This window comes from Muntiacus reevesi, chromosome 9, assembly GCF_963930625.1.
Source record: "Muntiacus reevesi chromosome 9, mMunRee1.1, whole genome shotgun sequence".
Lineage (NCBI taxonomy): Eukaryota > Metazoa > Chordata > Mammalia > Artiodactyla > Cervidae > Muntiacus > Muntiacus reevesi.
Window position 1 is genome coordinate 56692214 of NC_089257.1, and position 13243 is coordinate 56705456.

The window sequence follows — 13243 nt, forward strand, 5'->3', positions numbered from 1 at the left end:
TGTTCTTTCAAAACATCCCACCCTCACGTTCTCCCTCAGAGTTCAAAAGTCTGTTCTGTACTTCTGTGTCTCTTTTTCTGTTTTGCATATAGGGTTATCGCTACCATCTATCTAAATTCCGTATATATGTGTTAGTATACTGTAATGTTCTTTATCTTTCTGGCTTACTTCACTCTGTATAATGGGCTCCAGTTTCGTCCATCTCATTAGAACTGATAAAAATATGGAACGCTTCACGAATTTGCGTGTCATCCTTGCGCAGGGGCCATGCTAATCTTCTCTGTATCGTTCCAATTTTAGTATATGTGCTGCCGAAGCGAGCACTAATATGGTTACATTTCTTAACAGAGATGTCCATTATAAATGTGCACATTTATAAAGCCAAACAATAAGCATTTGATATATTTTTTAAATGAATCAAATTTTGATATATCAAGTAAAACTTTGATACAAATTAAAACACTTGCTCTCAAGACTTATCAATGCTTATTTCAATCAAGAAGTTATGGACCATTATTTCCTTCAATTTTAGTACTAATTCATACTGAATACTTTAATGATTCCCTACACCAAAATTTAAGGGATGTTTAAAAAGAATAAGTCTTAAGAATATAAGGAATAAGAACATAATTAGCCTTTCCAGCTAATGCTTTCAGGTTTTGGTCAAGAGCCACTGATTAACCAAGATACTCAATACTTTTCAAAGAAATATGTAGTTATAAAGGTAAACTTTCTCACTAATCCATACCAAAAAACTATCCATATGAATGCCAATTTCTGGAAAAGGATAACTAATGCATATTAAGTATTTTACCACACGCACACACAACACACACATATATATTAAAAAAAAAAAAAAACCTAATGATAAAAGAGTCACTTTATTAAAAGAATAACATTAACATATTAAACATTTTCTTACTAATCAGAGCAAAACAAGATGGTTAGGGAACTATAAACCTACCATCACATGTAAAGGTAACTGGTAGCTGAAATCCTTCAATTTCAATGGAGACCTTCACGCTAGCATTTTCTCCACATATGTTTCTTTGCACTGTGACTGGACTTAACAAATAGCCCCGATTTGTGCAGTGATTGGTATATGGAAAGTTGGTCTTCAATCTAGTCACAAAAAAAGAAGAAATTAAATTCTCTTTTGAAAGCTGCATTTGAGAGCCCTGAATAAGGCTTTGCATGCTTACAGCCATTCAGTTCTGTGTTTTTGTCCAATTCTAGAGCAGCTCAGGAGAAATGCAATGAATGGACTCCTGTCTGCCTTTTAAATGAAAGGAATCCAAGGAAAGAGATTAAGTAATTCCAGGATAGCTGTGATAATGCTATCAACATTAACCTAGCACACACTGGATACAAAACATTAAATGAGTTTCTCTGCTTCTGATTTTTTGTTAAGCAGTGTAATTTCACAAAATGATACATTTTTAATGAACCATGATATAGGTGATAGACCTAAACTGTAATTGCCAGAAGGATAGAAAATTTGCTGTCTTTTAAAAATCTTTTCTTCTGATGTCCTTTCTCTTACATATTGATTTTGGTTGTTTAGTGTGATAGAAAAACATAGGCAATGGGTTTCTACTGTGCTATGAGGGCTTTATTCCATCAAAGTGAATAGAAATAAAACTTAGGGAATGGCAAAAAATTCTTTGTGATGTATTCTTGGTATTCACAGTAGCAAAATAGTTTAAATATATGAGCCAGGGGTACAGCTCATATCCAGATAGCCCTTCTATTATCCGAAGACAAAGAAGGATTTGATGCCTCTTTAAACTTGTGGACTTCCTTTAATTGACTTTCTTCTGGAAGTTAGAGGACGAGTTCCAATCCTCACATATTCTTTTCATAGGGCTGTAAATGGAATGAATGCCTAAGTTTTATCTATTCACTTCCAAGCAGAGATTAAAATAATCAAGTGACTGGAACAGAATAAAATAGTCTGAGTTGACAATAAGAAAGGTTCTGAAGAGGCAACAAGTGTAAATATTCATGCACAGCTTCTAGAGTCAGTCTACTCAACTTGAAATCCTGATTTTACTACTTACTAGCTTACTTACAAATCACCTTGTTGCTTCAGTTCCCTCTTCTATAAACTGGGGATAATACTAACTTCATGGGTTTGTTGTGAGAATTATGTAAATTTAGTTTTTAAGGACATTCAGAATAGTGTTTAGTACATGGTCAGTGCTATAAAAACCTTGAATGAATGAATGAGTGAAATGAATAAATCTGGTTTCTGCACTGTGATCTTAAGTGCCACAAAGGATCCAATATTTAAAAGAAATATAATTGAAAAAAAAGGTAACATAAAGTAATAAACTTAAATTGATATTGGAAATGCACCTTTAGATGTGGACACATTATCTTCAAATATTTGCTTGTTGTCAAGCAACACGTGCCTTTGCAACACGACAAAACCTACATATAATCCAGCCTAAGATTTTTATTTTTTTCTCACATATTTGGTATTCTCATTTCCTACAATATGAAATAAGATACTCACAGCAAATCCATAGCTAACTATGGTAAAAAAAAAAAAAAACAAAAAAAACTTTACATCCAAGGAAGGCTTCAATTTTCAGAAACCATTAAGGATGATAAAAGAAAAATCAGAAATTCCTGGTAACTCAGAAAACAAGAATTTACTGAACAAAAATTATAGTGATAAAAGTTGCACTTAGGGCTTTCCTTGTAGCCCAGAGGTAAAGAATCCACCGGACAATGCAGAAGACATGGGTTTAATCCCTGATCTGGGAAGATCCCACATGCCTCAGAGCAACTAAGCTCACGTGCCACAACTATTGAGCCTGTGCTCGCCCATGTGCTCCAACTACTGAAGCCTGAAGCCTGCACACCCTAGAGCCTGTGCTCCACAAGAGAAGCCACTGCAATGAGAAGTCTACGCACGCACCGCAACAAAGAGTAGCCTCCACCTGAAACTAGAGAAAGCCCGAGTGCAGCAATGAGGACCCACAAATAAACAAATAAATCTTAAAAAAAAAAAAGAACTGAGAAAAAACTAAGATGGTAACAGACTGCTTCAAGGTGTGGTTTCTTTTGTTCTGTTTGTAACTGAACTTTTAAATATACAAAAGATTACTAATTATCAATTAGTAAACTGATAACTGCTGAGTAAATTTTCACTTTATATATAATAGACTAGATAAAGTATTTTATGCACACTCTAAACCACACATTGTAGTTTGATGTTCTTAAGTAATTATCTACAAAGAGCATTTTTTAATACTGATTTTCATTTTCTTTAAACTATCCATTTCCCTCGTTCAGTCACTAAATTGTGTCCAACTTTTTGCAACCCCATGAACTGCAGCACACCAGCCTTTCCTATTCTTCACAATCTCCTAGAGTTTACTCAAACTCAAGTCCACTGAGTTGGTGATGCCATCCAACCATCTCATCCTCTGCTGCCCTCTTCTCCTCCTGCCCTCATCTTACCCAGCATCAGGATCTTTTCCAATGAAGTAGCTGTTTGTATCAGAAGGTCAACATATTGGAGCTTTAATATCAGTCCTTCCAATGAATATTCAGGGTCCATTTCCCTATCATCACCAAAGCAACGGCTCTGTTTGCTTAATGTGGCTCTATAGCTCAGGAAATTAAATATCTCTATGCAAATACCAAAATCCTTTATGGTTTATTTCATACTATGTGCTATCCAGTTAAGGTTACATATAGACAGAGCCAAATCAGAAAGACAGAAGACATAAAAATGGAGGTTTTAAAAGGTAAATATAAAAGGGAGGGTTTTCAATTGAATTGATACTACTTTATAAGAAAGTTGAGTCAGCATTACTTAGAATAAATAAACTAAATGCAGAGGTGAAGTCCTTGATTCCTTGGGTTCAAGACACTTTTTAGATTATAAATATCAGATAAGAACATAAATGAAGAAAGGAAACTAAAGGCTATTCAGAACAAGAAGTGTAAAGTATAGTACTCATCTTGTCCTAGAAGACCAGAAATGAAGCAGCAAAAATTTCCATTGGTATCTAATATTCCTCTTAGTACTTTCTCTGGAGACCTAAGTAACTAGTAGATACAGCAAGCTCTGTCAATTATGATGAGTGTGAAAGTCAAGAAAACAAGAAATAAAAATTTTAAAAATGCAATGTCCTGAATCAAAGTATTTTACAGAACTTTAAACTGAAAGCTACCCTTGAGATCACTAATCCAACTCCCTAATTTCACAGGAGCAAAAAAACATGGCCTAGAACTGGCACTAAATTCTATTACAGTAGGCTTAACTAAAAACAAATACTATAATGACAATCTTACACTAATAACACAGCTAAATTAAAATAATCATTTTAGGAGATTTAAAAAAAATAAGGAGTTAACTAAGAGTATAAATACTTATTTTTAAAATCTGCATATTGGAAAAAATAGAAAGTGCCATTAATTTCTTCAAGTGATATTGGACTCCAATCTCTAAGGTCAAGAGGGGAACAGAAAATTTTCTAGAACATGGCTTCAAAACACCTCTGCCTCTTACTTCTGTGAAATATTTGTTACAATCCCACTCTAACTAACAGAAATAATATTCTCTCTAATTCATCTGAGGTTTTAATATTCATAAGCCATTTGTGTTTGTGTGTGTGCATATGCATATAAATAAAAAAGATCATCTTAGCTTAGCGGCAGAGTTTATGTAAATAACAATAAGATTCAAATGCAGAAAAAACAGGTAGATCACAAAAAGCCTAATTTCTCAACATGCAAAACTTAAATGCAATAGCCGCTCAACACAGTCTAATAGGGCTTGTGTGGAGAGAAAATTAAAGGAACTGGATGAACATTTATCAGATTAATTTCAAACCATTAAAAGATTATTTCCAAATTCTTAACCGCACACACATAATGGTATGTATATGTGGCATAAAGGCATAGGTAATTTCTGATACATGCAATTTGAATTCTAAGTCACCTGAATGTCTATTTTAAATGTCTGCTGAAAAATGTGAGTTTTAAAAATCCAGTTAAGGGCTTCCCTGGAAGTCCACTGGTTGAGAATCCGCTTGTCAATGCAGGGGACACGGGTTCTATCCCCAGCCCGGGAAGATCCCACATGCTGAGGGGCAGCTAAGCTCATGCCCTCAAGAGACTGTGCTCCACAACCAGAGGAGCCACCGCAGTGAGAAGCCCACGTCCCTCACCTAGAGAGTAGCCCCCGCTTGCGGCAACTAGAGAAAGCCCAGAAGAAGAGTGAGAAGACCCAGTGTGGCTAAAAAGTAAATAAAAATTAAAAAAAAAAAAAAAATCCAGTAACCTTTGCACAGGAAAGAAACAGTGACTCTACTGATATTCTTCTTTCTCCCTTAAAGTATTCTGAAGAAAAAGAATGCTGGTTAGAAAGTGATACACAGGAAAGATAACATTACCAATAAGTCTAGAAAGTCTAGTTTAATAAGTTCCTTATAACAAAAATGATGAATACACTCAAAAATGATCTAGGAACTCCAAACTCTGCTTTGCTTAAACCACACTGGGAAAATACTGGATTCAAAATAAATCACTCAGAAGCAACCTAAATGTCCATCAGAGGAATGGCTAAAGAAGATATGGTACATATATACAATGGAATATTACTCAGCCATTAATAAGAATGAAATAACGCCATCTGCAGCAACATGGATGGACCTAGAGAGCGTCATACTGAGTGAAGTAAGTTAAAGGAAAAATATATGACATCCCTTACATGCGGAATCTAAAAAGAAACAATACAAATGAACTCAGGTACAAAACAGAAACAGACTTATAGACTGAGAACAAGCTTAGAGTTGCCAGAAGGGAAGGTTGAGAGGAAGGGATAGACTTTGGGATGGACATGTACACAGTGCTATATTTTAAATGGATAACCAACAAGGACCTACTGTTCAATGGAACTCTGCTCAATGTTATGTGGCAACCTGGATGGAAGGGGAGTTTGGGGGAGAATCTATATATATGGCAGAGTCCCTTTGCTGTTTATTTGAAACTATCACAACATTGTTTGTTAACTGGCTATACTCCAATACAAAAAAATTTTTTTAAAAAAGAATAAATCTCCCAGTAGTGATCTACTTTTCCTTCTTTTGATAACAGATCCCACCCTGTTGGCTACAATGTTTGCTGTCCACTCTTTCCTTCCGTGGGATTTTTCTATCTGGTGCTGGCTGAAAGGATTCTTTCCTTTCTGCCAGCAAGACCATTAGAATATCAAGTCTAAACTATCAGTGGCTTCAAAACCCCATCTGTAATAGAAGTAAACAAGCATGGTGAAAGGGCAGGGGGAGAAAAGGGAGGAAGAAAAGTCCAAAGAGAGGAGGCATCAACTACAGTGTGTGAATTCCTGGATCTTGGTGTCACTGAGCACTGCCCCGTCCTCCTGCTTTCTACTATATGGGTTTGTGAATCAATACATAACTGTTCTTGATTTATGCTAGTTTAAGATGGGTTTCTTGCCCTCATGACAGAAGTGCTGACTAATATAGTGATATAATGGAAAGAAAACACACTGAACCGGAGGTGATGGAGACCTGGCTGTTACGGACTAGCTGAGTAATGTGAACTTCAGTAGGTAACTTCAAGCCTCAGTTTCTTCATACACTAAGAACACTGGACACATTTCAGGTTAAAAGAACATTTCAGAAAGGCAATTTTCTAACCTTCAGAAAATATGTTTGCTTCTCTAATCTTGCTTGTTATAGCATCTTTTACATCTAAATAGGACAGTATTTTGAATGCTAGAAAATTTACAGCAAAGTTAAATCTCCTTGTAACAACAACAACAAAAAAGGTATTTTCTAATTCTAAAAAAACTTCTATATTTAAGGCATATTTTCCCTCAGTAATACAGTATCAGAAGTCTACTGACTGACCTTAATTTTTCCTTCTAAATACTCAGAAACTTAAGGTTCAAGGTAGTTTGTGTTAACGTACCAATTAACTATCCTGATGTTTTAGCGACAGAGAGAAAATATTTAAAAATTTTATAATCATTAGCACTAAGCTGGCTTTAAAGTTAAATTTTAAAAAATTATTTAATAAGAATAACCTTTAATTTATAAAGAAAAATGTCTTACTTTGTAATGGATTGACAAAAAGCTGCTACTTCCTCATTCTGTACTTCAATTTCTTGCAGAAGAGAACTTTCAGGTGGCAAAGTACTGGTCCCATTTGGGTCTTTCTGTAATTAAAAAAAAAAAAGGTTTTATTTTAAAATAAAAGATTCCCAAAATGCTAAATAGCAATATAGCACAAACACACTTTTATGAAAATATGTACAAAAATATGGAGGTTAAATAAATCATATCAGTAACACAATTTTAAAGTATGGATTTCTATCCCTATAAAAGCAATGCCAACTAAGCCTTATTTTTAAAGTTCATTGGTTTTACTTGTTCAAAAGTAGAAATAAGCTGTATTTAGTATTGGTCAGTAAGAATGTAATGCTAAATACACTTCCATCAAAATCTTTCAGAAATGAATACTTCAGAAAGTTAACAGCTAAATGAAATTAAAGGGCTACACTCTGTCTTATGAAAAGGAAGAGAACAAGCCCATTTGGAACTGGGACTCCTCTAATAAAGAATGAGTTTTAGGAATGAGTGGGCATTTTCCATGTTAATAAACTTGTACAAACATCCTGACAATCTTTCAAAAGTTAAGTTTATGTCTGACCAAAATTTCTGTGATCAAATTTCTGATCAAAAACATTTAAGGACAAAAATTCACTACCCAAGCATAGTTAAACAGCAGAGTCCATTTAGAGGTGTTTTGACTTACTACATAAAAATACTTGATTTAGCACAAATTTCAAATGTAAATTTCCCTTAAAATTAGAATGGGAACGTTCTCAACTTGAAATTAAGTGAAGGAGAACACCATGTATAAATTTCAAGAGTTGTGGTGGATTTCAATAACCATAGCACATAAGGCTTTGTTGGATAAGAAAATTCAGGGCAACAATTCCTTTATTAATTTACTGCTTTTAAAACATGGCAGAGCCTTTTCTGCTATAATATGATATATACATGGTGAAGTGACCAGCCTGGAGTTCTAGAAAAGTTGCTACTACAAATAACAGAGTTCATGGATAAAAATAAAGGCAGACTACTCAAAATCAGTGTAATCAAAGTCCTAACTAAAACAATCAGAAGTCCTTACAAAAATACTAGAACAATTAAATCTCTACTTAAATTTGCACCTAGAATTGTGATCTTCTATTCTTTGAAGCCTCTTTAAATCCTGGAGCTCCTGCTTCCTAATTTGTTATATGCATTCTGAAGAGCAGAATTTCAATGAAGTTAAAAATACAATCCAGGATATAGACTTCTTCATGCAAAAAATGAATGTCTTTACTGCTTCTCTGTCTACACTCACTGCTTCACCAGAATGCTTAACCCTGTGGAATTGGAACTGTTCTTGAAGCCACCATTTTTACTTCTGTGGAACTTTCAGTGTTTTTCTAGCATTTTCTTGAATTACTAAGGCTTTCCCTTTAACTAGGAGAGAGTTTGTTCTTGACTGCTTTGAAGTATTAATATGCTGGGAAAGATGATTTTAAAACAAATGCTACTTTCCCATTATACTGACATCAATCCCATAGGTACCAGTTACAGAAGTTAATTTGTGTTACAAAACAAAGTACTATAGCAAATAGACCGTACTATTCTAAGAATAGATTTTTATATTTCTAGACTTCTAATACTCTATTACCGAGGAACAATATGGTTTAAACACAGAAGTTTCATTAGAATTAGAAAATGTCGGGCTTCCCTGGTGGCTCAGTGGTAAAGAATCCGCCTTGATCCCTGGTCCAGGAAGATCCCACATGCCTGAGAGCAACTAAGCCCACGCACCACAACTATTGAGCCTGTGCTCAAGAGCCCAGGAGCTGCAATTACTGAAGTCCGCGTACCCTAGAGTCCATGCTCCACAAGAGAAGCCACTGCAATGAGAAGTCTGTGCACTGCAACTAGAGGGCAGCCCCCACTCCCTACAATTAGAGAAAAGTCCACACTGCACCGAAGACCCAGCACAGCCAAAAATAAATAAATGTTTGTTGTTTTAAAGAAAATTGTCTTTTTCTTGTTATACAGAGACTTAATTTTCTTTCTAACATTCAAAATACTATCCTTCTTAGATGTAAGAGATGACAATAACAAGCAAGATTAGAGAACAAATATATAAATATTTTCTGCAGGTTAGAAAAATGCATTTCTAAACAAAGCCTCTGGTTTGCCATTCCAAGTCTGCCACAATCTAATCCAGTTGTATTTCCCAGAACTTCCCAAATGAATATTATGTCCAAGTGAACCTGAATCATATCCTGTTCCTATAAAGTACAAACTGAACTATCTTGCCTCTGAATCCTTGCTGTTTGTCTTCAAAGCTTCCTCCGAACTTTCCCTCACAGCACAAGTCCAAGATCCATTAGGTTTTAAGGCCCAATGGAATGCCACTTCATCTACACTGCCTTCTATGAAAATTTAGTATGGAGCATTTCTTCCTTCCTAACATTTCTAAGTACTTAGTCTGAACCAAATACCATATTATTACATCCTGTTTTATATTTGTCCTAATATGAAAGTTCCTTGAATACAAGAATCAAATTCAATTTGAATTTCATATTTTTGTAAAACTTTATATCCAATTCAGAAGGCACTCAACTATTGGTTTAATTTATTAAATGTTTTGTTCCCACTAAAAACAAGTTAAAAGTTACTTTCATATAATCAGTGAATTTGCCATAGTGATCATAAAACACTGAAAAATTATAAGGCAATAGGTAGTTCCTTCAATTATTTCCTAAAATAGTAGTAATTTTCATAATTAATGTATTCTATAAAATAAGTCTTATGATTATTAAGAGAAGTTAAAGAGGCAACAAGGTCACAGGACTAAAAATATGTTAATATTTCAACCTAGGCAACCTAGCTTAATCACTACCTAGCTTAATCACCTGACAAACTAGCTTAATCACCTCACAACAAAGTCTCCTAAAAAAAAAAAAAGAAACCTCTAAAACATGAGAGAGGGACTTCCCAGTGGCTAAGACTCTATGTTCCCAATGCAGGGAGCCTGGTCGGGGAGCTAGATCCCATATGCTGCAACTAGAGATCCCAAGTGCCGCATGTAAGACCCAGAACAGCCAAATAAAGAAATAAATTTTTTTTTTTAATGAAAGAAAGACAGCATTGAGACCTTTGTACAAGCAATGCTGTTAAAAAAAAAAAACAACTTGTATTTTTGTTGACCTATAACTATTTTATCTGTTTTTTATGTTCCACCTATTAACAGATTTTGAATTTCCTTAATGGCATTCCTAGATGCTTTTTTTTAATCAAAAAATATTTTTTACAGTGCCTTTCATGTATTAGTTCCTTCCTTCAAGCATTACGAGTTTCAATTGACAGTGGCAAAAACAGATTATAATAATCAATTATCTAGTCATACATTAAGGTAGTAATAGAATCTGGAAAGTTAACTCAATGTTCTGTCCACAAAGTAAAAAACAGCTGGGCTCCCAATGATTTCATCTGTACATCAACGTCATCATTTTTTTGTTTTTCTCCACTCTTTCTGGAATCAAAATTTTTTTTTTCAATTTCACACCTACTCCCTCAACTCTTGCTCCCAATCCCTTCCTCAAACTCCAAACAACTTAAGCATCAAATTATCTCTTTTCTTCAATGATCTTGCAAAAACTTTTATGCAGCATTCAAGGCTTTCATACTCCACTTATATACACACATCTTGTCTCCCCTTCTAACCCAAGTTCTTTAAGGATGAGATCTAAGAATGGTCATTATTTATAACCCACATATTTTGTCCTCAAATGTTTTTCTATGAATGAACGAGGCAAACGATAGTAAGAAAAATTGCTAGTGTCATTACCCAATATATGAAACAAAGTAAGGTTTGTGGGGGAAGATACTGAGTTATCTAGTAAATATTTTGGGTTTGGAAATCCATATAGATGTTTAGTCATCATCTAGAAATATTCTATTAACAAACTTTTAATCCAGAGTTAAAGATATTGAATTGAGAATCATTCAATTTCTGCAATTTTCTACAAGGAAGTTTCTCTCTACTAATTGCTGTCAACAACCATCAGAATCACCAAGGCAAACCAAAGGATTTTGGGTACAAGTTCCACCAACAGGAGAGTTTCTTTAGGAGGCTGAGGGATACATAAGCGATTGCACTTACTGGGCCTCAAGATGGGACATCTCTTCACGCACATAAGAATGGAGAAAGAGAAATTTATTATAAGAAATTAGCTCATGTTATTATAAAGGCTGCCAAGTGGTCTGGACTAGTAGCTTTCAAACTCTGTATCTATTTCAGAGCCCCAAGAATAAAATACTGACTAAAAGAGAACAAATAAGATATATTAAATACAGCCAAGAACAAAACCTTGGGGGAATACCAATGTTTTGAAGCTAGACAAGTAAAGGAAGTCAAAGATTATAGGAAGAAAACTAGTAAGTAGATTTAACCAGGGCAATGGAAGAAGTTTCAAGAAAAAGAATATGGTACAGTGTTGCAAATGAGGCAACAAGGTTGGACAGTAAGTATGGTCACTAGATTGAAAATTAGTATTCATACTCCTAGAAACAACTTTCTGCAATATGATAGGAACAAGAGAGGATGGTGAGGAACTGGAAAAACAGTAAGTACAAATTTCTCTTTAAAGAAAAATGGTAGAAAAATACTTTGGGGAGACAAGAACAAGAAAACAGGTATAAGCGTTACATTTGGGAAAAGAGAAGGAATCTCTATCTCTTCCCTCCAAACCAGGAGGAAGAGGCAAATAAATCTGAAGTGAACAAGTGATACTAAGAATAACCTTGACCTCACTATATAAAAAAAAAGAAAAAGAAAAAAACCCAAGTAACTGGAAGTCCTAGCCACAGCAATCAGACAAGAAAAAGTAAAGGAATCCAATTTGGAAAGGAAGAAGTAAAACTGTCACTGTTTGCAGATGAGATGATATGAAAAATTCCTAAAGATGTCACCAAAATACTACTGGAACTAATAAATGATTTAAGTAGGATACAAATGAATTGTGCAGGATATAAAATTAATATATAGAAGTCTGTTGTATTTCTATACACAAAAACTAACACAATGAGAAATTAAGAAAACAATTCCATTTACAACTGCATCAAAAATAACAAAATACCTAGGAACAAATTTAACTGATACAGGTATAAGACCTGTATTTGGAAAACTGTAAGACACTGATGAAAGAAAGTGAAGAAAACACAAATGGAAAGATATACTGTGCTCACGGACTAAAGAATTAATATCATTAAAATGACCATATTACCCAAAGCAATCTATAGATTGAACACAATCCTTACCAAAATACCAATGGTCGGACTTCTCCTGTGGTTAAGACTCCACACTACCACTGCAGGGAGCATGGATTCAATCCCTGGTTAGGGAACTAAGATCCCATATGCCATGCAGCAAAAGAAAAAAACAAAAAAAACCCCACAAACAATGGCATTCTTCACAGAACTAAAACAAACACTTCTAAAATGTGTATGGAAACACAAAAAACCCTGTAATAATCAAAACAATTTTGAGAAAAAAGAACAAAGCTGGAGGTATCATGCTCCCTGCTTTCAAACGACCCAACAAAGCTACAGTAATCAAAACAGTATGGTACTAGCACAAAGACAGACACATCAATTAATGGACCAGAAAAGACAGCCCAGAAATAAACCCACACTCACACAGTGAATTAATCTATGACAAAGGAGGCAAGAACATACAACAGGGAAAAGATAGACTCTTCAATAAATTGTGCTGAGAAAACTGGACAGCTACAGGAAAAAAAAGGATCAAACTGGGCTTTCTCAAACCATATAGAAAAACAAATTCAAAATGAATTAAAGACTTAAATGTAAGACCTGAAACCATAAAATTCCAGGAAGAAAACAGGCAGTATGCTCTTTGACATTAATCTTAGCAATATTTTTTTTAATATGTCTCCTTAGGCAAGGAAAACAAAAACAAAAATAAATAAATGGGACTACATCAAACTCAAATTTTTTGTATAGCAAAGGAAACATCAACAAAACAAACAGGTAGTCTACTGAATGGGAGAAGATATTTGTAAATGATATATCCAATAAGGGGCTAATACTCAAAATATACAAAGAACTCAAACAACTCTATCAAAAAACAAACAACTTGATTTTTAAAATGAACA

General features: G+C 34.4%; 1 protein-coding gene and 1 non-coding gene across 3 annotated transcripts in view; both read right to left on the bottom strand.

The window, feature by feature from the left end:
• PIK3C2A (phosphatidylinositol-4-phosphate 3-kinase catalytic subunit type 2 alpha) overlaps positions 1-13243 on the bottom strand; it is a 104862-nt gene that overhangs the window by 52063 nt on the left and 39556 nt on the right. For both annotated transcript variants that reach the window (XM_065943880.1, XM_065943881.1), the window contains exons 3-4: positions 7098-7201; positions 965-1122 (exon numbers count right to left, since the gene is read on the bottom strand). In XM_065943880.1, coding sequence (XP_065799952.1) covers positions 965-1122; positions 7098-7201 — 262 coding nt within the window. The remainder of the gene's footprint in view (positions 1-964; positions 1123-7097; positions 7202-13243) is intronic.
• Positions 218-324, bottom strand: LOC136176177 (U6 spliceosomal RNA). The gene has a single exon (XR_010664544.1). It is a non-coding gene; the product is annotated as a U6 spliceosomal RNA (small nuclear RNA).